This window comes from Bufo bufo, chromosome 1 (assembly GCF_905171765.1).
Source record: "Bufo bufo chromosome 1, aBufBuf1.1, whole genome shotgun sequence".
Lineage (NCBI taxonomy): Eukaryota > Metazoa > Chordata > Amphibia > Anura > Bufonidae > Bufo > Bufo bufo.
Window position 1 is genome coordinate 572212543 of NC_053389.1, and position 24038 is coordinate 572236580.

Sequence of the window (24038 nt, forward strand, 5' to 3'; positions counted from 1 at the left end):
GACGCAACAGTCGCAAAAAAATCCATCTCGAATGGATTTTCTGCGACTGTTGCGTCGCAGCATGTTGCATGTTGCAGTGCGACACCATAGACTGCCATTATAAAAATTGTCGCGCGACGAATGTCGTCGTGTACAAATAGCCTAACACATGCAGATATTGCCTTGTATTCATTGAGGAAAACCTGCATTAAGTTCATTCACATGTGCATGTAGCCTAAGGATGCATTTTTTTCTTGCATGCACATTGAGTTTGGAAGACAGGTTATCTCCATGGAGCATTATTATAGTTTGGTCAACTTAATGCAATTATATTTTTATTTCTTTTTGTACAGAGAGAAAGAAGAAGCGCATCAGCTGCACCAGGAATCCTGGGAGAGACATCAGGCCAGAAAAGAGCTCCGCAGCAAAAATCAGAATGCTTCTGAACATCGCCCTGAAGAACACTTTTTCAGCAAGCTGGATTCTAGCCTCAAGAAAAACACGGCCTTTGTGAAGAAACTTAAAACCATAACTGAGCAGCAGAGAGATTCTTTGTCCCATGATTTTAATGGCCTTAACCTAAGCAAGTACATTGCAGAAGCCGCAGCTTCAATAGTTGAAGCAAAGCTGAAAATCTCTGATGTTAACTGTGCTGTCCACTTGTGTTCTCTCTTCCACCAGCGATATGCAGATTTTGCCCAGTCTCTGCTTCAGGTTTGGAAGAAACATTTTGAAGCCCGCAAAGAAGATAAAACCCCAAACATTACTAAGCTTAGAACAGATTTGCGCTTCATTGCTGAACTAACCATAATTGGCATTTTCACTGACAAAGAAGGTCTCTCATTGATCTATGAACAACTGAAGAACATCATAAATGCTGATCGGGAGTCCCACACTCACGTTTCTGTAGTTATCAGCTTTTGTCGTCACTGTGGGGATGATATTGCTGGCTTGGTTCCAAGAAAGGTTAAGTTTGCATCTGAGAAATTTAATCTAAACTTCCCACCTAGTGAGATTATTAGTCCTGAGAAGCAGCAGCCTTTTCAGAACTTGCTGAAGGAATACTTCACATCTCTAACAAAACACCTAAAGAGGGACCACCGAGAGCTGCAGAACATAGAGAGGCAGAACAGGTGAGACTGAGGCTCCAGGATGGTTCATTTCACTTTTGTATGGTTGTCATTTCAAACTATTATTCCGAATTAACTAACCGTTGTAAGGTGAAACTGGGATTTAAAGGGGTTGTCCCACCTGGTACGTTTAAGACATATCGATAGCATATACCATACATGTCCAATTGGTGCTGGTCCCACCTCTACTCTGGTCTCAAGAACGGGTCCTCACAGTGAACAGAGAGCACACAGCACAAACGCCGTCATGGGTTTCAGAAGTCCCCTAGTGATTGGAGGTGTGGCCGTGCATGTATAGCTTGCTCTCCATTCACATTGGGGCCCTGTTCTTGTGATAAGTGAAGGTTACAGAGGTGGGATCTGCACCTGGTGGATCTCCTATCGATGAGAATACCCCTTTATAGGACCTGGGCAATCAGTGGGTGACCTGGGGGTAGGACCCCCACCAGTCACAAATTGACCATCAATGTAAAATCCCAGAAAATCACTTTAAGGCCTCATGCACATGGCCGTTGTTTTGGTCCACATCTGAGGCGCAGTTTTGGTGGCTCGGATGCGGACTCATTCACTTCAATGGGGCCGCAAAAGATATGGACAGCACTCCGTGTGCTGTCTGCATCCGTTGCTCCATTCCGTGGTCCGCAAAAAAAATATAACCTGTCCTTGCGGACAAGAATAGGCAGTTATATTAATGGCTGTCCGTGCCGTTCCGCAAATTGCGGAACGCACACGGACGCCATCCCTGTTTTGTGGATCCGCGATATGCGGACAGCAAAACACACAACGGTCGTGTGCATGTAGCCTAAAGCAGTTATCCCATCTGGACAGTTTGGTATATCCACAGGATATGCCATAGATGTCTGATGGCTGTGGGTCCGACTTCTGGGGCCTTCTTGTATTTCAAGAACACAGACTCCATCTCACACCAGCGTGAATGGAAAAATAGGCACACTTGCATTCCTTTTTGCATTCACTTTGTGACTTCCAGGAATAGCAGAGTACTCTATGGTCTGTTTCATAAAGGACATGAAGCTGTCAGACTGATTCTGTAGCAGTAAGATCATGCAGAGGCACATAGCATTATAACTCTGTATAATGCCGTGAGCTCCTGCAAAACAAGCAGTGTCCAGAAAGGAGAATCACGCTGACACACGCTTGTATGAAACGGACTTAACTCTATTTTGTGAAATAAAGTGAATGGAGAGAGCAGCTCATGCATGTCTACCTCTCCACTAGCTGCAACGTGAGACCAACCGCGTCCTCGAGATAGTTTCAAAGGAACAACACAACTATTACGAGCATTTGAAAAATCGCTGACCTAGAATAGTTGGCTACATGCCTGAGCACAGATCCAAAGCAATCATGTAGACCAATTATAAATCAAAAAATCCTTATTAATCAATTACTATAAAAACGCATTATAAAGTACCACACACAAAAGATGGAAATTTGGAACAGCAGGGACACCTGGTGGACAAAAGATGTAAGAGCGCCTGCCGCAAGGTGAAAAAAATCATGCCACTAGCAAGAATTAAATAATGCAATATTAAAAGTACCAGTATATAATGTCAGGAGAGGGTACAGGTCCTTTTTAAAAGTATCTCCAAATAATATTGTGTGTATCCATTTTCTTGTCTCCTTCCAGTCAAATTTCTTAACGATGCAGTTTTTGTTTTTTGGCAGACGCATCCTCCATACAAAGGGAGAATTGAGTGAAGACCGGCACAAGCAATATGAGGAATTTGCAACATGCTATCAGAAATTATTGGCCAACTCGCAGTCTCTTGCTGATCTTCTAGATGAAAATCTGCCTGAACTTCCTCAAGACAAACCTGTGCCAGAAGGTATTTGTGATGCCTATACAGTATGCACAAGCTTCGTCATTTACAGGCTGTGCAGCGTAGTAAAGTGGGTCTCTCAGGCCTAAGAAGCAAGGTCATCAGCCCTTCAAGACTTTAGACCATCTTGTAATAGTTCACTGACCTCATTGGGGAAATTCAGCCTCTGACAGTGGCTTTGATTTGGTAGACATTATGATTTTACTCAGGCTTTGTTCACACTGTGCTCATAGCTGCTATTCTTAACAGAGACATTATGGCTATTGATTCATCAATTTTCAAATGGATCCTGTTGGCTGTTAGTGGGATCTGTCAGGTCACTGTCGCTTTTTTAATGCGATAGAACAGAATACAGCAGCAGTGTGGACAGAGCCTTACACAATACATGTAGAAAAATTAGGAAGTAAGTTTACACTAGTTAAAGGTGATGACGTATACTGTACAAGCTTAAAACGTCTGTGGAAAACATTCTCTTTAGATAATCTTTAAAATAAATAAAACAAAAAGTGGTTTGTGATGCAAAGAATATGTATGTATGGTAGCATCAAGGACGGAAGAATCTGGTACATGCTTTAGTTTGTTTTAGGGAGATGTTCTGCATCTTCCAGTATTAATACCTTGTGCTTGTATGACCTGTTTTTCAGAACATGGACCTGGCATTGACATATTCACACCTGGGAAGTCTGGCGATTATGATTTAGAAGGAGGCATCTGGGAAGATGAAGATGCCCGAAACTTCTATGAGAACATGATAGATCTGAAAGCTTTTGTCCCTGCTATTTTGTTTAAGGACAATGAAAAAAGTACCCAAGCCAAGGACAGTGGCAAGGATGATATAAAAGGTAAACCACCATGACTGTTCGCAGACAATGGTTGGCATTCTGTTGTGTGCATACTGGGCATAGAACAAGTGCCATTACTGCATATATAATTCTGAAACATAATATATGTTTTATACCTCTCAATCAAACAGCTCAGTAATATTGTAGACGTTTACACATGAAGGGAGAGGAATTCTGGTGTTACAGCCGTAGGTGTGAAACCACTGTATCGACCAAAAGATTTGGCTTTGGCTTAAAGACACTCTCCTGGAAGTCCCCTGGTATTTGACCTTTAACCCCTGTGCAGGGGGACCACCAGACCACTACCTCCTTGAATAGAATCTGTGTGATCGACAGATGACCCACAGGAGTCAGACACTGGTGCACTGAGGGTTTAGGCAAAACCATAGTCCCGAACAGGCTGAGGTTGGGGGAGGCAGAGTTCGACCAATTGATAAAACATACACGGTCTGGGCATGCAACAAAGGGTCAGTATGGAGGTCAGGTTAGGTAGCGGAGGATCAAAACACTAGAATCGGGCAGACAAACGGATAGAGCAAGCTTTTGCAGAAACAAGCAAGGTAGACAACTTATTTCTTAAGCACTCTCCCATGGGGGAAGGTGCCTTAAGTACCTTGGGGTGGCCAGCCATAGGCTGCTGTGAATTAGGTTCCAAGCATACGCCCTTTAGAAGCTCCAACAGGGCTCCATATGGCGACCAAATTGCAAATGCGACCTAGAATTGCTAAATGGCGACAAGACTTTGTAGTCTTGTCGCCATTTGCGCCTAGACCTCTGCCGCTTTCACATTACTGACATGGCACGCACTGCTCTCAGCACGTGCCATGTTCTCAACAACACAGGGGAGAAGGAGGCAGCCCCTCCCCCCTGTACTGCCGCTGCCACCAATGGGCTGATAGCAGGGAGGAGGAGGGGATACCCGGCACCCAGCCTCTATGTCCGGCACCTGCATGGCAGCCTGCGTTTCTGTTAAGCATAAACGATATTCATTGGTGCCCCCCCCCCACCCTTAAAGTATTATAATCATTGGTGGTGCAGTGCCCCCTGCATCTATCCCTCTCCGTAAAGTCCTCAACCGGATCCTGGCTCATTTGTTACGCCATAACAGGCTTCTAAACAGCCTTCGTATTCTAAAAAAGATCCGTTGTGGAATCCACATAGGGGAGTTATGTAGAACATGCATAAGAACCATTTTAAGGAGATTACTCCTACCTATTTCAGACATTGGTCGTTTACACCACGCATTGATCTTTTCTGACATTTTGTTCAGGAGTGGATCTATTTTATTTTTCACGTAATGCCCAATGTTTGATGAAACCAATATTCCCAAATACTTGAAGTTGTGCGCATTCTGCAGCTGGGTGGACATGAGGGAGAGGCCAGCGGGGATCGCGTCCAACGGGAATAGAACAGACTTGTTCCAATTTATGCGGAGACCAGACTTGTCTCCAAAATCCTGTATAAGGGACATTATGGGGCACAAAGACCTTTCCACATCTCCCACATATGAGCATGTCGTCTGCGTACAGAGACACGCGTTCCTCTCTGGCTCCCATGGGGAATCCCACTATTCTATCCGAAGATCGGAGTAGGCATGCAAGTGGCTCAATTGCAATGGCAAATAGAAGGGGGGACAGCGGGCATCCCTGACGTGTACCTCTACCCAGCTCAAAGACTTCTGATGTACCACCCTTAGCTCTGATCCTAGCTTTTTTATATGTTCTTTTTAAAATAATCTTTATGCTTGCTGTCGTCAGATTCCAAAGACTGTAAAGAAAGAGATGTCTCCACAACAGAAGAACTAGAATTGGAACTGGAAAATTTGGATATAAATGATGATGCCATGGAGCTAGAAGGAGTTGAGGAAGCAGAAGACCTTACAAAGAAACTGCTTGATGAACAAGGTAAGCTGGTTGTGGAGAGTGGAATAAACAGCAGGCCAGCATAAAATCTGCTAGCCTATGCCTGGGCCAAATCATGCAACTGTTGGCAAGCACAAAAATATAGTGAGCCCTAAAGTTACAAAATGAATGACAATTGTTGTGCAGATAAAACAAACCCTCATGTCGTAAAAAAGAGCATCAGGATCTGGACCATGTAGCAGACAGGAACTTCTTCGTGGACCTGTGTAATACACACTGTGTAAAATGCAGCCAACCTCACCTGGTGCCTAGAGGAGCAGCTCATCGTGGCTCAGGTGAACAGTACAGAACATATAGCACTGTTCTGCTGAGAGCAACTAGTAGCCCATTCCAAGTTACTGTCTCCCCCGACCTAGATTTGTCATGTTCTTTATACATGAACTATGTATGACAAAGCCAGGACTTTTCTATAATGGCACATGGTAGATTGGGGCCTTGTGTCACTGCCCTCTTTGTATGCAGTTCATGACTGGCCTGTGTGAAAGAAAGAGCAACCCCTAGAATATAAGAGTTTGTGAAAAGCCATTTGTACCACAAAGAATATGATCATATATGCCCAACAGTAGTACTGAAAAAGCAGGTAGATACCTGAGATACATGCAGGACCTTTGAAATACTAGTTATAAGAGCAAAGAGAAGGAAGAAGAGAGAATGAGGAAAGAGACAGGAAGAAAGAAAGAAGAATGCATCGCTAGCCCAGTACTGATTTTTATTCCATGGGTTCTTGGTACACTAACCAGTAGTGCCAGGTCTGCAGGAACGTTTTGTGGTGGATGATGATATGGTTTTACAATGCAGTACCAATGCAACGTCACAGTTTATTTAATGGAAATCAAATTCTTATATGGTTTAGCCCTTTCAGTCTTGGAGGGTTTTTTGTTTTTCACTCTCTGCCTTTCTGGTGCTATCATTTTATTTTATTTTTTTGTATTTTTCTGTTTACATAGCTGTATGAGGCCTTGTTTATTGCAAGACATGTGCTTTCTAATGCGAACATTTAATAATGCATATAATGTAGTGGGGAGCTGTAAAAAAATTCCAAATGGGGTGAAATTGGAAAAAAAGAACGCAATTCCACAAAGGTTTTAATGGGTTTGCACTCGGCGATACCAATTATATATTTTTTTTCTTGTTTATATTTTATTTACATTTTGGGGCAAGGGGGGTGATTAGAATTTTTATATTTACATATTTTTTTTTTTTCTCGCCCAATTCCTTGGGGGACACAGGAAACCTTGGGTATAGCTCATCTCCATAGGAGGCGTGACACTAAGTGAAAGACTGTTAAGCCCCTCCTCCAGCAGCTATACCCTCAGCCTGGAGAGAGAGACTACCAGTTTTTTGCTTAGTGTCAAGGAGGCAAGACACTCTCTGCACTGCAGAGCTGTCTTTGCTAAAGATTTTATTTTTTCTCTTTTTATTATTTTCAACTTTTTTCCTTTTTTCAACAGGGACAACAGAGTCGCAAGACCTGCGATTTATGCATACATACTGTAATTAATCATTTTGGTTCAGCAGATTCTGTTAAAAACGTACTTTTAAAATATGCAAATTACCTTGCTACCAGCAAGTAGGGCGGCTACTTGCTGGTAACAGCCGCATCCTCCTATCCTAAAGACGCCCCCTCCGCATGCTGATTGACAGGGCCAGCGGACGGGATCTTTCTCTGCTGTCCCTGTTTGCATTCAAAATCTGGCGCCTGCGCCGTACCTGTCTTCAGTCGGCGCAGGCGCACTGAGAGGAGGACGCGAGATCTTGATAGCAGACAGGACCAGCCAGAGGACGATCCCGTCTGCTGGCCCTGTCAATCAACATGCGGAGGGGGCGTCATTAGGATAGGAGGATGCGGCTGCTACCAGCAAGTAGCCGCCCTACTTGCTGGTAGAAAGGTAATTTGCATATTTTAAAAGTACGTTTTTAACAGAATCTGCTGAACCAAAATGATTAATTGCAGTATGTATGCATAAATCGCAGTATAGGGATTATAAGTAACCAAAAAAAAAAAAAAAACTGTTTAGTGGGGTGACAGAAGCCCTTTAAGCACGGTATCTGAAGTGTTAAGTCTGTTATCGGCAATTACGGACTTTAGTTGCAGGTGTCTGTGTCTGCTGTATGAAACAGCAGGCACCAGGCGGATATGGTGCCTGCTGCACGTGAGAGCAGGCACATGTATGGCACTGGTGGGGAAGGGTGTGTTTTTTTTTTGGTTTGTTTTTTTTGTAAAAATGTACAAAATAAGGCCTCTTTCACACGGCCGTTTTTTTTTTTCCGTTTTGCGGGCCGTTTTTTGCGGTCCGTATACGGAACCATTGATTTCAATGGTTCCGCAAAAAAAACTGAATGTGTTCCGTATGCATTCCGTTTCCGTTTTTCCGTTCCGTTTAAATATAGAACATGTCCTATATTTGGCCGCAAATCACGTTCCGTTGCTCCATTAAAGTCTATGGGTCCGCAAAAAAACGGAATGCATACGGAAGTGCATCCGTATGTCTTCCGTATCCGTTCCGTTTTTTGCGGATCCATCTATTGAAAATGTTATGCCCAGCCCAATTTTTGCTATGAAATTACTGTATACTGTATTTGCCATACGGAAGAACGGAAACGGAAACACAACGGAAACAAAAAACGGAACAACGGATCCGTTTAAAACGGACCGCAAAACACTGAAAAAGACATACTGTCGTGTGAAAGAGGCCTAACTCTGAGACACAGAATTTTGAAAGAGCTTTCTTAGTAGGAAAAAAAAAATTTACTCACATTTTTTTACTGCCCATATATCCATTTGAACCTTGTCTCTGTTGTCCAAATTATGCCTTATTCACACAGTCAGTATTTGGTCAGTGACTTCCATCAGTAATTTTGAGCTAAAACCAGGTGCGGCTCTAAATGCAGATCTTTATTGCTCATGCACACGAACCTGGAACCTCAGAACACGGATACCGGCCATGTGCATTCCGCATTTTGCAGGACGGAACTTCCTGCCCCTAATAGAACAGTCCTATACTTGTCTGTATTACAGAACGGCCATACGGACACGGAATGTACACTCTGAGTCATTTCCGGGCACGGGGAAAAAATGCGTTTGTGTGCATGAGCCCTTCTACTCCAATCCTGGTTTTGGCACACAATCACTGATGGAAATCACTGACATGTGAATGAGGCATTAGGTACCATGACAGTAAAGTTGTCCCAGCATGTCTTCAGCATCCCCTGTGACAGCAATACAGATTTTTATGGCACTCTCGCCACTGCCAAGTACGGTAACTTGTACGCTAGAAGAGCACAGCTAGGCAGCAACTTATTGTATCTCTTTTACATTAATGACAAATGGATATTCCTTCCTCTTATAAATTTCCATTTACATGGTCCCTACTTAGTCATTTGTGTATTTTACAGAACAAGAAGATGAAGAAGCGAGCACTGGGTCCCATCTAAAGCTTATAGTTGATGCTTTTATTCAGCAGCTGCCAAACTGTGTTAATCGTGATCTTATAGACAAGGTACTTATCAACATTTTTAATGGGAAAAATGCAATAAAGATTTATGTATAAAATATGTATATTATCGTTCATTCAGACATTCACTCTAATACACTGTAGTTTAAAAAGCTGCTGTTATGTTTTCCTATTTTAATGTACTTTTTGTGAATTTTAGGCTGCCATGGATTTCTGCATGAATATGAATACAAAGGCAAATAGAAGGAAGCTGGTTAGAGCACTATTCATTGTTCCTAGACAAAGGTAATGAAATAAAAAAATGACCGTGATTGTCTATAACAATGTCTACTAGGCAAAGGCTACACAGTGACATTTTGCACAGTAAATGCCATAGGGTCCATAATTGAAGGTGGCTATCCATAAATATCAGCTTTTTTTCCCCCTTAGAATTCCCTCAAGCACATTTCCTCAGGATAGGCCATCAGTGTTGGATTGTGGCAGTCTGACCTCTGGGAACCCTGCGGGTCAGGAGAATGAAGGGGTGGCTGTGCCTAACGCTGCAGCACATTATATTCCAGTGAATGGAACAAGTTGCACTACCAGGCACAGCCAGCCTTAGGGAAGAGCTTCTGCACTTAAGTAATCAATGAAAGGGATGTGACACTCAGACCTCCACTGATCAAACGTTGATGACCTATCCTGCACTACACTTTAGCTATTCTATAAGGTCAGTATTAGACCGCATCATTCTACGATATTTGGCCTGTATAATCGATCTTCAATGCTTTATTAATTCGTATAACATGAAGGTTGGCAGGCTGGGGAGTGGGTATGCCCTTCTCTGCTGGTCGGTGGCCAGCAGTGAAGGGCATACCCGCTCCCCAGCCTGCCAACCTTCATGGTATACGAATTAATAAAGCATTGAAGATTTTCGCATGACAGTGGTGAGTGCCGCAATCTTCTCTATCTACCACATTATCTTCACAAAGAGTCTGCTTGAGCTCCTGGCTGAGCACCACACGATCCTGTCAGCAGCTGTTGAGCCGTGGTTGCATTGTTCATATAGGGGTGTTTTTGGACGCATTGCAGCAGTGCGCCGATCCTTTCTTCTATCCTTGTGTGCATTTTATTCTGTATAATCGATCAGCAGATAAACGAGGAAATGCTAATTTGTCGGCTAATAGGCATCTTTCGTCAGGATGAAAGATTCCCGATTATCAGTAGCACATCTCCTGCATTCACTGTGCATCGCCCTGTGTAATCAGCCTGCTGCAGACAAGCAGTGATGGGTGTGTTATTAATAGCATGCAGTTTAATACAACCCTAACACAAGACATGAAAGCCCGTACGTCTAGTGTATGATGAGACTAATACAACTTCCTATACATGTCCATAAATCATCTTCTGTTTTTTTTAGCCTCTCTTCCACTTATAAAAGCAGCCAGTACCAATTAACAACATCTTTAGAGAATTGCCTATAAAGCAAAGCCAAGTCCAATCACAGCGGAGAGCGTCACACCAGGAAGCAACTATCTCACGCTTTTCATCTTCTGAAAAGTCTTACTTCCTTCCCTTGGTTAAAGGGATTGTGTCATCTCAGAGTTTGATGGCATATCACTAGGATGTTCCATTAAAGTAAAATATGTGCGGGTTCTACCTCTGAGAGCCACACCTATCTCCAGATATTTTCTGTTTTCTGCAGTCCCATAGAAATTAACGGAAGGTGACCGGGGGTGCTCTCTGCTGGCTTTAGATCTCCCGTTCTGGAGATAGGCACAGGTCTCGGAGGCGGGAGCCACACCTGTCTGACATTGGTGGCATATCGCTAGAGTATGTCACCAATGTCTCAGATGAGACAACCCCTTTAATAATGTGGAACAATCTCTTTAAATAACTTTCCTTTTAACCTGGCAGTCTTTTAAAAAAAAAAACTGTGTGGGATCGATACCAGACATCTAAAAAGATATGAGAAATAAAACAAACATGTTGGGGGAGATTTATCAAAACTGCAGTAAAGGACAACTGGTTTAGTGTCCCATAGCAACCAATCAGATTCCATCTTTATTTTTTTCAGAGCTCCTTTAGAGAATGATGGGTGGAATCTGATTGGTTGCTGTGGGTAACTAAGCCAGTTTTCCTTTGCACCAATTTTGATAAATCTCCCTCCTATTCTAAAAACTAAAATCAAAATCCTTATTTTACTGAAATCCTATAAATATTTCACTTGCATAATTTGGAAAACAGTGTAGCTGATGTTTGCTAAAATTAAGCAATAAGAATGGGAAGCGATATAATTGTATTCCATCAAGTTTATACTTTCTGAAAATATCTAAAATGTTCTATGTTGTCAGCTGAAGATGTGTGCTGCTGCCTATTCCTTCCTGCTTTTTTAATTTTTTAATTTTTTTTTTTGTCAGACTGGATTTGTTGCCATTTTACGCAAGATTGGTTGCGACCTTGCACCCATGTATGTCAGATGTTGCAGACGATCTTTGTTCCATGCTAAAGGGGGATTTTAGATTCCATGTAAGTGTTTATTCTATACATATATTAAAATCGATTTTCCTTCCATGGCACTGTGTAGAATAAGCTAATAGGGATATTCTACTCATTTTAGGTAAGAAAGAAGGATCAGATCAATATCGAAACCAAGAACAAGACTGTGAGGTTCATCGGTGAACTTGCCAAGTTTAAAATGTTCAACAGAACAGACACCCTCCATTGTTTAAAGGTTTGCTATGAACACGTTTTTCTGTGGTCTTCCACTACCCTCTATATTGATTGCAAACAGATATTACTGAGTTATTTCTTCCCATTTATAATAATTAGAGGTAAATGCATAATTTTGATTTTGTACTTTACATTGCTAGATTGTTTTAATTCTATGACACTATAGCCATTGAGCGCCCTGTAAACTGTATACAATTCATGTCCGCAGATGCTGCTGTCAGACTTCTCACATCACCACATTGAAATGGCTTGCACACTTCTGGAAACCTGTGGAAGATTTCTATTCCGATCTCCAGATTCCCACTTGCGAACCAGTGTACTATTGGTAATGATATTCCTCACTTGTCTGTAGGGTCGTAGGTACAGCACATTGGGGCAGATTTACTAATCCTGTAGATGGCATAAACTTAGACAGGCTGTCTAGACCTGCACCAGATTTATCACAGGGGCTCAGGCTGGATAATATGTGGTGCGGGCACTGCGGGGGCAGACACTTTTGTCTGACTTTATACCAACTGTTGATTGGATTTGTTTGAGACAGAATTTTACACCAGAACTGTCGAGTAATTTTGGAGCTAAATGCCACATATTAAGAGACACCCCCTTTCTTGCTTGTGTCATTGGTGGGACACAGGATTGTCTATGGGTGTGGTTGTTGCCGCTAATGATTAGCGAAGTGAGCTTCGGATGTTACATGAGATCAATCTAGGTACAGTATTAAAATATATGGGCTCCGATGAGCCAAAGTTAGTCATTTGCGAAGTCGTGTGTGACTACGTTGATTAACTTCAATAGTTGATTTTTTAAGTACCAGTCGGAACCGAAGCAGAGTTCAGTTTCAAGTTTTAAAGTGGTTTTTCGACTTTAATAATCAATTACCAAAGTTATTTAATGAAGTTTTGCGCGACTTCACGAGTAACTAACTTTGGCTCATCGGAGCCTGTACTTTTCAATACTGTACGGAGACTGATCTCCGTACAGTATTAATCCAAAGTTATGAACGAAGTAACATCAAAATAGGGCTGCAGCAAACAATTATTTTAATAATCGAGTATTCTACCGGTTATTTTTATGATTAATCAAGTACTCTAATAAGAAAAACCTCCTTAAAATAACGTATTGCTTTTATAAAAACAATATTTTTATTTCTTACAGTGGTATAGCAATTAATTGAACACACATAAGGCTTCTTTCACAGCTGCAATATACATTCTGTCAGAAGAACAGCCAGCCAGAATGTACCATATAGGGTATAGCTGGATACTGCCAGCTGCTGCAGCGATTGACTGTAATAGGGTCCGGCCTTGTTACAGCATTCAATCTGGGTTTTGGCCGGACATAAAAAAAACCCGCTTTGGACGATACCCCAGCATGTATGCAGGAATATGGCCAGATGGCCTTGAACCACATTATAGTCAATGAGAGCATATAGCTGGTTGTATCCAGCTATACCCAAAACTGTATTCTCCAGCAGGCTGTTCTTCTGCCATGCCATCCATTGCCAGCCCAATTGCCATGTCTCCCACTTCCCCAGTGCCATCAGATCAGCCCCTCCATGCCATGTCCCCGACTCCCCCAGTGCCATCCATTGCCATGTCCACCTCCCCCAGTGCCTCCATGCCATCCATTGCCGTGTCCCCCACCCAGCGCCATCAGCCCCTCCATGCCACTGCCATCCATGTCTCCCAGCACCATCAGCCCCTTCAAATCACAGGTGCCCCTTCATCACAGGTCCCCACTTCAAAACCCCCCCCCCCCCCCCCGGCTAACTTTATACTTAACTTTCCTGGCAGAGCGCTGACATGGAGTTCGCAGGAGACGGACCGCGTCTTCTTCCCAGCATACACTGGGAAATTGAATTGAAGATTTTTTCCCCTCAATTACATCGATGAATCGTTTCAGCCCTACATCAGAAGCCCGCTTCACCCATCACTAGTTGCGGCCACTAGGAGGCGACACTAAGCAGAAAAAGTGTTAGCTTTTCCTACCAGCTATACCCCTCCTGCAGACACGAAGCTAATCAGTATTAGCTTGGTGCCCATAGGAGACAGACATATCTGCTTGCAGATATATTACCATTTCGTTTTATTTGTCTTTTTCCATTTTTTCCCTGAATACAAGAGGCAGAATTACCGTTACCCCACAAGTGAGGAGGGAGACCAAAGGATTACAGTCTAACAGTTATCCCCTCTCCAGTTGATAAGGGGGATAACATTCTAAGGCTACTTTCACATCTGCGCTTTCCCTTTCCGAAATTGAGATCCGTCATAGGATCTCAATAGCAGGGGAAAACGCTTCTGTTTTGTACCCATTCATTGTCAATTGGGATAAAACTGAACTGAAGGGAACGGAGTGCATCAGAATGCATTCCTTTCAGTTTCATCGCGTTCCCATGACACACAAAAGCGCATCAAGCTGCGTTTTTGAGTGCATCATGGGATGCGGAGCAAGACGGATCCCTCATGACTCACAATGTAAGTTAACGGAGACTGATCCGTTTTTCTCTGACATAAAAGAAAACTTATCTTTCCCCCCCCCTCCCCCCCCGGGTTTGTCATGACTAGTTTAGAGATAATACAAACGGATCCGTTCATATTATCATGACCGAAGCGTTTTTGCTGATCCATGATGGATCCAGCAAAAACACAGATGTGAACGTAGCCTAACTAGAATACCCTTGTATTTAGTTGTGTATGTATTTTACATTTCACATTCTACCGCATTCTTGCTGAGGAATTCACTTGTTCGTGCGGTGAAGAATCTGTGTGATGACCTTATAATCTTGCTTAACCAGAGTCCTTATCTATCTTTTAAAAACAAGTCAAAATGTACAGAAGCCAGGATATTTACAAGGCTAGCTAAAGAATGTAGGTTTTTTACAATGTTTTTGTTCAGTAAGACGTTTCCAGAACAGTATTTCTCAACTTTTTTAACGGCAATAAACACCTTTGGGGACAACTTTTTTTTTTTTTTTTTTTTTATTATTGCTTTAAACTCCTTTTGAGCTAAATTCTTTTTCAGTTGGTCTTCATTAAAATGTGGAGTCTTTTTCTCTGTACATGGCTGAGATGCTCTAGTAGCAGGATTTGCATTCTGCTCTGATCAGCCAGCTTACCTGAGGAGCTCCTTATTTCTGATCTCTGACCTTTATAAACACTCATTATAGCTCAGTTCTTAGGCTGGATTCACACGTCCGTGGAACACGGTCGGTGTGATACCGGCCTGGATTTCTTCTGAGTGCAGGAGCGCACAGCGTCATTGGTTGCTATGACGCCGTGCGTTTCCTGCTGCCGCCGCAGTACAGTAATACACTGGTATGATCTATACCAGTGTATTACTGTACTTCGGCGGCAGCAGGAAGTGCACAGCGTCATAGCAACCAATGACGCCGTGCGCTCCTGCACTCAGAAGAAATCCAGGCCGGTATCGCACGGACCGTGTTCTACGGACGTGTGAATCCAGCCTTACTGATAAGAATGTGGCATAGACAAGTGTTTGACCTTTTTAGTATTTAAGAGATAAGGGTTATTAGGTGATCAAGTGAATGTAGTATTCACACAGCTAGAAAAACTGTTAGCCCCTTGTGACAAAACAGCAGAATATTTTTATGGTTCAATAAGATTTTATTATCTTTTATGATCATAAAGGAAAGATCACAAATTGCAGTATAGAAACCACATATACAATTACAGTGCGTCATGCAATCTCAAACAGCAGTATAGCATCAAGGACATGGTATAAGCATGTAACTGTAACCGTACTGCAAACAACCAACTGTCATATAGTCAGAGGAATCAAAACCCAAGAGGGCTTAATAAGGCCTCAAACAAATGATATATATATAGGCCAATAATTCTAGATAAACAGTGACAGAAAAAGGGGGGAGACAAGATGACACACACGAGGAGGGGAGAGGGGAGGGGAGAAAATCGTAAGGCATAGCAAGTGAATAACTAGGCACTTTTATGGAGGGGAATCAGGGAGAACCCCAGAAGCCACCCAAACCGAGAACGAGGGAGAGGCTCTAAACCTGGACCATGGCTCCCAACCCTTAAGAAAGGCAGAATATTTTTAATGAAGACCAAATGAAAAAATGATTTTTAGCTCATTATTGCATGAGTAAAATGCCATCATAAAAAAATTTGCCCCTGAAGGTGTACTTTAAGCTTAGAACCCCCTATTCAAAAACCTTTCTACCAAAGCTGTGTGTCATTACAGTCTTAAAGGGGTTGTGCTGAAGATTAAAACGGATAGGGGACTGACTGGGGCTGACTGCTGGGACCACCATTGATAACAAGCCCATACCCCTGTATGAATGGAGCGACGTCCGGGCATGTGTGCTGCTGCTCCATTCATCTCTATGGGACCGCTGGCTCTGTACTTGCTATCTCCTGCAGTCCCATAGAGATGAATGGAGCAGAAGCACTCTTGCTTGACTGCTGCTCCATTCATACAGGGAAACACAGTACCCCCGTTCTCATGGTTGTGGGGATCCCAGTGGTTTTATAGCCTCACTGTGACCCTATGTTGTGAAGGGGAGATATGTTTTATTGTTTGTGGCAAAATCAATCGCAAATTATGAAATACAGTAGATTAAAAAATCTAGGCGAGAAATCTGTGTACAGGAGTGCAGGTTTCTCCCAGTTAGTACCACCATACAAGCCTGCTTAGTACTCCAATGCAGTGCTCAAGTAATTCTCCCCATACAGTTAGAAAATTACTGCACTATTAGTGGCCAGTTGATGTCATTCGTGCTCATTTAATTTTACTATCCACAGTACAATTAAGGCTACTTTCACACTAGCGTTTTTATCTCCGCTATTGAGATCCGTCATAGGTTCTTAATAGCGGATGAAAATGCTTCAATTTTGTCCCCATTCGTGTCAATGCTTTCCGTTCTGTTTGGTTGCGATCCCATCACAGACAGAATAACGCTTCAAGCAGCGTTTTTCTGTCCACGATGTGGTGCGGAGCAAGACGGAACCGTCCTGACACACAATGTAAGTCAATGGGGACAGATCCGTTTTCTCTGACAATAGAAAACTGATCCGTCCGCCCATTGACTTTCAATGGTCTTCATGACGGATCAGTCATGGCTATATAAGACATAATGCAACCGGATCTGTTCCTGACGGATGCATGCGGTTGTATTATGGTAACGGAAGCTTTTTTGCAGATCCATGACTGATCTGCAAAAAAACGCTAGTGTGAAGGTAGCCTAAAGGGTCTATTTAGGGGTCAGTTAACGTCACCAGCCACTTCCAATTAAAGTGTCTTTTTCTGGTTTGGCTAAAAGTTAAAAATATTAAAATAAGTCCTACTCGTTCTTCTCCCTCACTGAGCCCTTGCTGCTGCTCTGGCCCGGTCTCTGCTGCTCTTCACTTCTTTGTCCCAGCTGAACGTGCTGGAAATACCAGTAGTAGTGGTGAGCCTCATCAGACAGTGGTTGGCTGAACAGGTCTTTCCTGGTGTGTCAAGCTGGGACCGGGAACCGGAAAGCAGCAAGAACTGGACCAGTGTCTGAATGGCTTGTGTTTTTTTATTTTTTTTATTTCTAACCCTTTATAGCCCTTTAAAAAAAAAAAAAAATCCTCAGAAAAGGCTCCCAATGCCTCCACCCTCATACAGTACAATAATTGAGCACACCTACCCCCAGGACAATTAACCCCTTAAGGACGCAGGGCGTATCGGTACGCCCTATTTCCCGAGTCCTTAAGGACTCAGGGCGTACCGGTACGTCCTAACTTGAAATCAGTATTCCGGCGCCCCAGGGGTTAATCAGAACGGGATTTCGGCTGAAATCCTTCAGCCGGCATCCTGTGACAACGCCGGGGGGGTCATGTGACCCCCCCGTGTCGGCGATCGCAGCAAACCGCAGCAAACCGCAGGTCAATTCAGACCTGCGGTTTGCTGCGCTTTTTGCAGTTTCTGATTCCCGCGGTCCCTGACTGCTGGGATCAGAAACTTTTGAGTGCCTATAATCAATCTTTTTCACCCCCTGCACCCCTGCACGATTTGATGCCGGTGGGTGGTGCGGGGGGGTGTCGCATGCGGTGGGGGCGTTGCGGGAGGCGGGCGGTGCGGCAGGCGGGATCGCGATCCCCCGCCCGCCACCCCATGAATGATCGTTGGCTTCTAGTGGGTATACCAGGGTGCCAGCACATTGCTGGCACCCTGGTATAAACGGCTGACATCTGTGCAGATGTCAGCCGTTTAACCCTTTCCATACCGCGGTCCGTACGGACCGCTGTATGGAAAAAGTTAACTGTCATCGGTCAGGGAGCTCCCTCCCTCTCCATCGGGGGGCTGCTGTGCCTTTGCAGCCCCCTGATGGAGAGGGAGAGAGCCCCCAGAGAGCCCTGTGCTTACCCTTCCCCGTCTGCGAAGTTGTGGCAGATGGGGAAGGTTCCCATGGCAACAGGACGCCTGCTTAGGCGTCCTGCTGTCCATGGTGCTGAACAGATCTGTGCTAAAAGCATAGATCTGTTCAGTGTAAGTAAAATACAGTACAGAACAATATATATTGTACTGTACTGTATTATACAGACATCAGACCCACTGGATCTTCCAGAACCAAGTGGGTCTGGGTCAAAAAAAGAGTAAAAAAAAGTGAAAAAAGTTAAGATAAAAAAAAAAACATTCATCACTGAATAAAAATTAAAAAAATAAAATACACTAAACATATTAGGTATCGCCGCGTCCGTAACGACCTGATCTATAAAACGGTCATGTTACTTTCCCCGCACGGTGAACACCATAAAAATAAAAAAATAAAAACTATGAGAAAATTAAAATTTTGCCCACCTTACTTCCCAAAAAAGGTAATAAAAGTGATCAAAAAGTCACATGTACGCCAAAATAGTACCAATCAAACCGTCATCTCATCCCACAAAAATCATACCCTACCCAAGATAATCGCCCAAAAACTGAAAAAACTATGGCTCTCAGACTAAAGAAACACTAAAACATGATTTTTTTTTGTTTCAAAAATGAAATCATTGTGTAAAACTTACATAAATAAAAATAAAGTATACATATTAGGTATCGCCGCGTCCGTATCGACCGGCTCTATAAAAATATCACATGATCTAACCCCTCAGGTGACCACCGTAAAAAATAAAAACGGTGTAAAAAAAGCCATTTTTTGTCATCTTACGTCACAAAAAGTGTAATAGCAAGCGATCAAAAAGTCATATGCACCCCAAAATAGTGCCAATCAAACCGTCATCTCATCTTGCAAAAAATGAGACCCTACTCAAGATAATCGCCCAAAAACTGAAAAAACTATGGCTCTTAGACTATGGAGACACTAAAACTTTTTTTGGTTTTAAAAATGAAGTTATTGTATAAAACTTACATAAATAAAAAAAATTGTATACATATTAGGTATCGCCGCGTCCGCGACAACCTGCTCTATAAAATTACCACATGATCTAACCTGTCAGATGAATGTTGTAAATAACAAAAAAAAAAAAACGTGCCAAAAAAGCTATTTCTTGTTACCTTGCCGCACAAAAAGTGTAATATAGAGCAACCAAAAATCATATGTACCCTAAACTAGTACCAACAAAGCTGCCACCTTATTCCGTACTTTCTAAAATGGGGTCACTTTTTTGGAGTTTCTACTCTAGGGGTGCATCAGGGGGGCTTCAAATGGGACATGGTGTCAAAAAAAAACAGTCCAGCAAAATCTGCCTTCCAAAAACCGTATGGCATTCCTTTCCTTCTGCGCCCTGCTGTGTGCCCGTACAGCGGTTTACGAACACATATGGGGTGTTTCTGTAAACTACAGAATCAGGGCCATAAATAATGAGTTTTGTTTGGCTGTTAACCCTTGCTTTGTAACTGGAAAAAAAATATTAAAATGGAAAATCTGCCAAAAAAGTGAAATTTTGAAATTGTATCTCTATTTTCCATTAAATCTTGTGCAACACCTAAAGGGTTAACAAAGTTTGTAAAATCAGTTTGGAATACCTTGAGGGGTGTAGTTTCTTAGATGGGGTCACTTTTATGGAGTTTCTACTCTAGGGGTGCATCAGGGGGCTTCAAATGGGACATGGTGTCAAAAAAACAGTCCAGCAAAATCAGCCCTCCAAAAACCAAACGGCGCACCTTTCACTCTACGCCCTACTGTGTGCCCGTACAGTAGTTTACGGCCACATATGGGGTGTTTCTGTAAACGGCAGAGTCAGGGCAATAAAGATACAGTCTTGTTTAGCTGTTAACCCTTGCTTTGTTAGTGGAAAAAGTGGGTTAAAATGGAAAATTAGGCAAAAAAATGAAATTCTCAAATTTCATCCCCATTTGCCAATAACTCTTGTGCAATACCTAAAGGGTTAACAAAGCTTGTAAAATCATTTTTGAATACCTTGAGGGGTGTAGTTCATAGAATGGGGTCATTTTTGGGCGGTTTCTATTATGTAAGCCTCGCAAAGTGACTTCAGACCTGTAGTGGTCCCTAAAAATTTGGTTTTTGTAAATTTCTGAAAATTTTCAAGATTTGCTTCTAAACTTCTAAGCCTTGTAACATCCCCAAAAAATTAAATATCAATCCCAAAATGCTACAAACATGAAGTAGACATATGGGGAATGTAAAGTCATCAAAATTTTTGGGGGTATTACTATGTATTACAGAAGTAGAGAAACTGAAACTTTGAAATTTGCAAATTTTTTAAATTTTTTGGTAAATATGGTATTTTTTTATGCAAAAAAATTAACTTTTTTGACCCAATTTTAGTAGTGTCATGAAGTACAATATGTGACGAAAAAACAATCTCAGAACGGCCTGGATAAGTCAAAGCGTTTTAAAGTTATCAGCACTTAAAGTGACACTGGTCAGATTTGCAAAAAATGGCCAAGTCCTTAAGGTGAAATAGGGCTGAGTCCTTAAGGGATTAATACAGCAAAACACCTTTCATTTTTCAGAGCTTCTTTGAAAAATAAAAGATGGAATCAGATTGGTTGCTATGGGCAACTAAGCTAATTTTCATTTACACCAGTTTTGATGATAAAACTCCCCCCATATTTAAAAAATGTAATAAAATCTAAATCCTCATTTTACTGAAATCATATAAATATTTCACTTGCATAATTTGGAACACAGTGTGATGATGTTTGTTAAAATCTCTTCTATGTCTCTGGTACTGTTAGGTCCCCCTGTGCAAAATAAGATGTGTGCTGGGTGTCTGCAGATGGCCCCTATGCGTTCTTATGCGACAACGTCTTCAAAAAGTGGAAACATTATTCTTTATATGACATTAATGCTTGTTCAATGGGAGTCGAACACTGGGACCTCTATCATTTTTAGAGCAGGGGTCCATCCCCATAGATGGAAACGCCATCACTCAGCTGCTTCTATCACTCCCCGCTCATGACAAAGCTGAGTGGTAGTGGACCCGTTTTGACAATTTGTGGAACTACCACCAATCGGGCATTAAAGGGAACCTGTCACGTTGGACATGGTGTCCGAGCTGCAGGCAGCATATTATAGAGCAGGAGGAGATGAGCAGATCGACATATAGTTTAAAGGTAAAAGATTCAGCAAAACTTTTATTTAATTGATTTAAAGGGCATCTGTCAGCAGATTGGTACCTATGACACTGACTGACCTGTTACATGTGCACTTGGCAGCTGAAGACATCTGTGTTGGTCCCATGTCCATATGTGCCCGCATTGGTGAGAAAAATGATGTTTTAATATATGCAAATGAGCTTCTAGGATCAACAGGGGCGTTGGTGTGACACCTAGGCTCTGCTTTCCCTACAACTGCCACATCTACTCCACTTTAATTGACAGGGCTAAGCGTTAAGATGTTTTGTCATGGCCCTGTCAATCAGAGTGAAGAGAACGTGGCAGTTGGAGAGAGATCAGAGCCTCTAGGTGTAACAGCAATGCCCCCGTTGCTCCTAGAGGCTCATTTGCATTTATTACAACTTAATTTTTCTCAGCAATATAGGCACAGATGCCTTCAGCTGCCAAGTACACATTCAACAGGTCAGCCAGTTCCATAGGTACAAAACTGCTGACAGATGCCCTTTTAAATTCCTGCTCATTCTGGGCTTTGAAGTCAAGGAGGTGGTCCAATCATTGATTGACAGTCTTCCCTCTGACTGTGTCTACAGAGATAGTTGTCAATCACTGGTAGGACCGCCTCCTGGACTTCAAAGCTCAGAATAAAATACATGTTATACTGAATCTTTTCCCATAAACTATATATCAATCTGCTAAGCTTCTTCTGCACTATAACATGCGGACTATAGCTTATATTGCATTTTCATGGTGACGGGTTGCTTTTAAATGTGTATGGTAGGATTACCCCTTCAATTCCTCATACAGTTATTAATTCGGCCTATTGGTGTTGTCACAGAGGATTTTGAAATATTGCTCCAAAGATAAAGGCTAATGTGTGAATTAGGTCTAACGCGTATTTTATGTCCGATCTAAAAATACATGTTTACATACCTAATAGCGTGATGGGTAACAGAGCTTTGGTGGGGAGACCATTTCAGCCACCCTATATTACTGGCCATAGTGCATTACAATACTTTGTTTTGCTGCATCTTCATTTGTCGTAATACAAAAATGTGCTGGAGTTGAAAGGTTAGCAGAGAGAAGATGTTTGTTTAATAGACTCTATAAATACTTTATTTTACTTACTTTAGGAACAAATGATGCGCAAAAAGCAAGCCATGCATTTGGATGCCCGATATGTAACAATGGTGGAGAATGCCTACTATTATTGCAATCCACCTCCCGCTGAAAAGACTGTGAGAAAGAAGAGGCCTCCTCTGCATGAGTACATAAGGAAACTGCTTTATAAAGATCTCTCCAAAGTTACAACAGAAAAGGTTAGATAGAATGCATTGAACTTGTGGTTTCAAGATGTGGTTTGATTTTTGAAAAATAATTTTAATATGGCTCTTGCTATTCCAGTAGATAGTACAACTTTTTTTTTTTTTTTAATTTTTAACATTGATGGCCTATGTTAGGCTACTTTCACACTTTCGCGTTTTTGCCTGATCCACTACCGTTATTGACAATACAAGTGGCTGCATCCGTTATAAACGGATCCGATAGTATTATCTTTAAAATAGCCAAGACTGATCCGGCACTAAAACCATTGTAAGTCAATGGGGGAAGGATCCGTTTTCTATTGTGTCCGAGACTTTTCCAGTCCCTATATTGCTAAGCATTATGGAACGTGCAGCCCATAATAGAACAGTCCTATGATATTTTTTAGGGGAGAAGGAGACAAAAAATATGGAGAAACGTGTGTGTTTTTTACATATTTATTTTTCTGTTACAGAGTTCACCACACACAAGATATTTTTCAATATTTTAATAGTTTGGACGTTTTTTTTCTTTAATTGTTCATATTTTTTTTAATGTAAATTGGGAAAGGGGGTGATTTAAAAATTGTAATATTTAGGTGTTGTGTTTTTTTTTTAAACTTTTTTTTATTTAATGACTATTAGCCCTCTTATGGGGCTAGAACCTGGGATCTTTTCATCCCTTGTCCTATGCACCCTAATAGAGATCTATTGGGGTGAATAGGATCTCACATTGTCCCTGCTGCCCTGGGCTTTGTGCACACGGCAGCAGGGAGATTACCATAGCAGCCATGGATGGCTTCAGTAGCGTCCTGGCTGCCATGGTAACCGATCAGAGCCCTGAGATTTCACTGCTGGGGCTCCAATCAGAAGCTGCCACTGCACCATCAATGAATAGGGAAGGGGACCCTGTGGCCACTGCCACCAATGATTATAATACTGGGGGGTTTGGGTGCACTGCGCCACCAATGAATGTAATTAACCTCATAATACAAATATAGACTGCGGGTGCTAGCCATATCACACAGCTGGCACTCGGCCTCAATGACAGGGATCCCGCCGAACTGTGCCAATTAGCCCCTCAGGTGCCGCATTTGAGGGGTAAATTGCCTCAGTTCGCGGGATCGCTGCTTCCTGTCATTGAGACCGGGTGCCGGGTATGTGATACGGCCGCCACCCGCAGTCTATATTTGAATTGAGGATAATTCTCATTGGTGGCCCAGCGGCCACAGCCCCTCCCCTCCTCCTCACTATTACCTTCTCATTGGTGGCGCAGCGGCAGCCGGATCACACTGGGGAGGGACTCTCTCCTTCTCCACTGTGCCGGCTGT

The 24038-nt window shown here is 42.4% G+C and overlaps 1 protein-coding gene across 2 annotated transcripts in view; it reads left to right on the plus strand.

Annotated features, from left to right (window-relative positions):
• Positions 1-24038, plus strand: part of UPF2 (UPF2 regulator of nonsense mediated mRNA decay) — a 112109-nt gene that overhangs the window by 15176 nt on the left and 72895 nt on the right. For both annotated transcript variants that reach the window (XM_040413210.1, XM_040413211.1), the window contains exons 3-12: positions 333-1112; positions 2793-2953; positions 3592-3789; positions 5547-5693; positions 9108-9211; positions 9366-9451; positions 11566-11674; positions 11766-11879; positions 12087-12203; positions 22540-22725. In XM_040413210.1, coding sequence (XP_040269144.1) covers positions 333-1112; positions 2793-2953; positions 3592-3789; positions 5547-5693; positions 9108-9211; positions 9366-9451; positions 11566-11674; positions 11766-11879; positions 12087-12203; positions 22540-22725 — 2002 coding nt within the window. The remainder of the gene's footprint in view (positions 1-332; positions 1113-2792; positions 2954-3591; positions 3790-5546; positions 5694-9107; positions 9212-9365; positions 9452-11565; positions 11675-11765; positions 11880-12086; positions 12204-22539; positions 22726-24038) is intronic.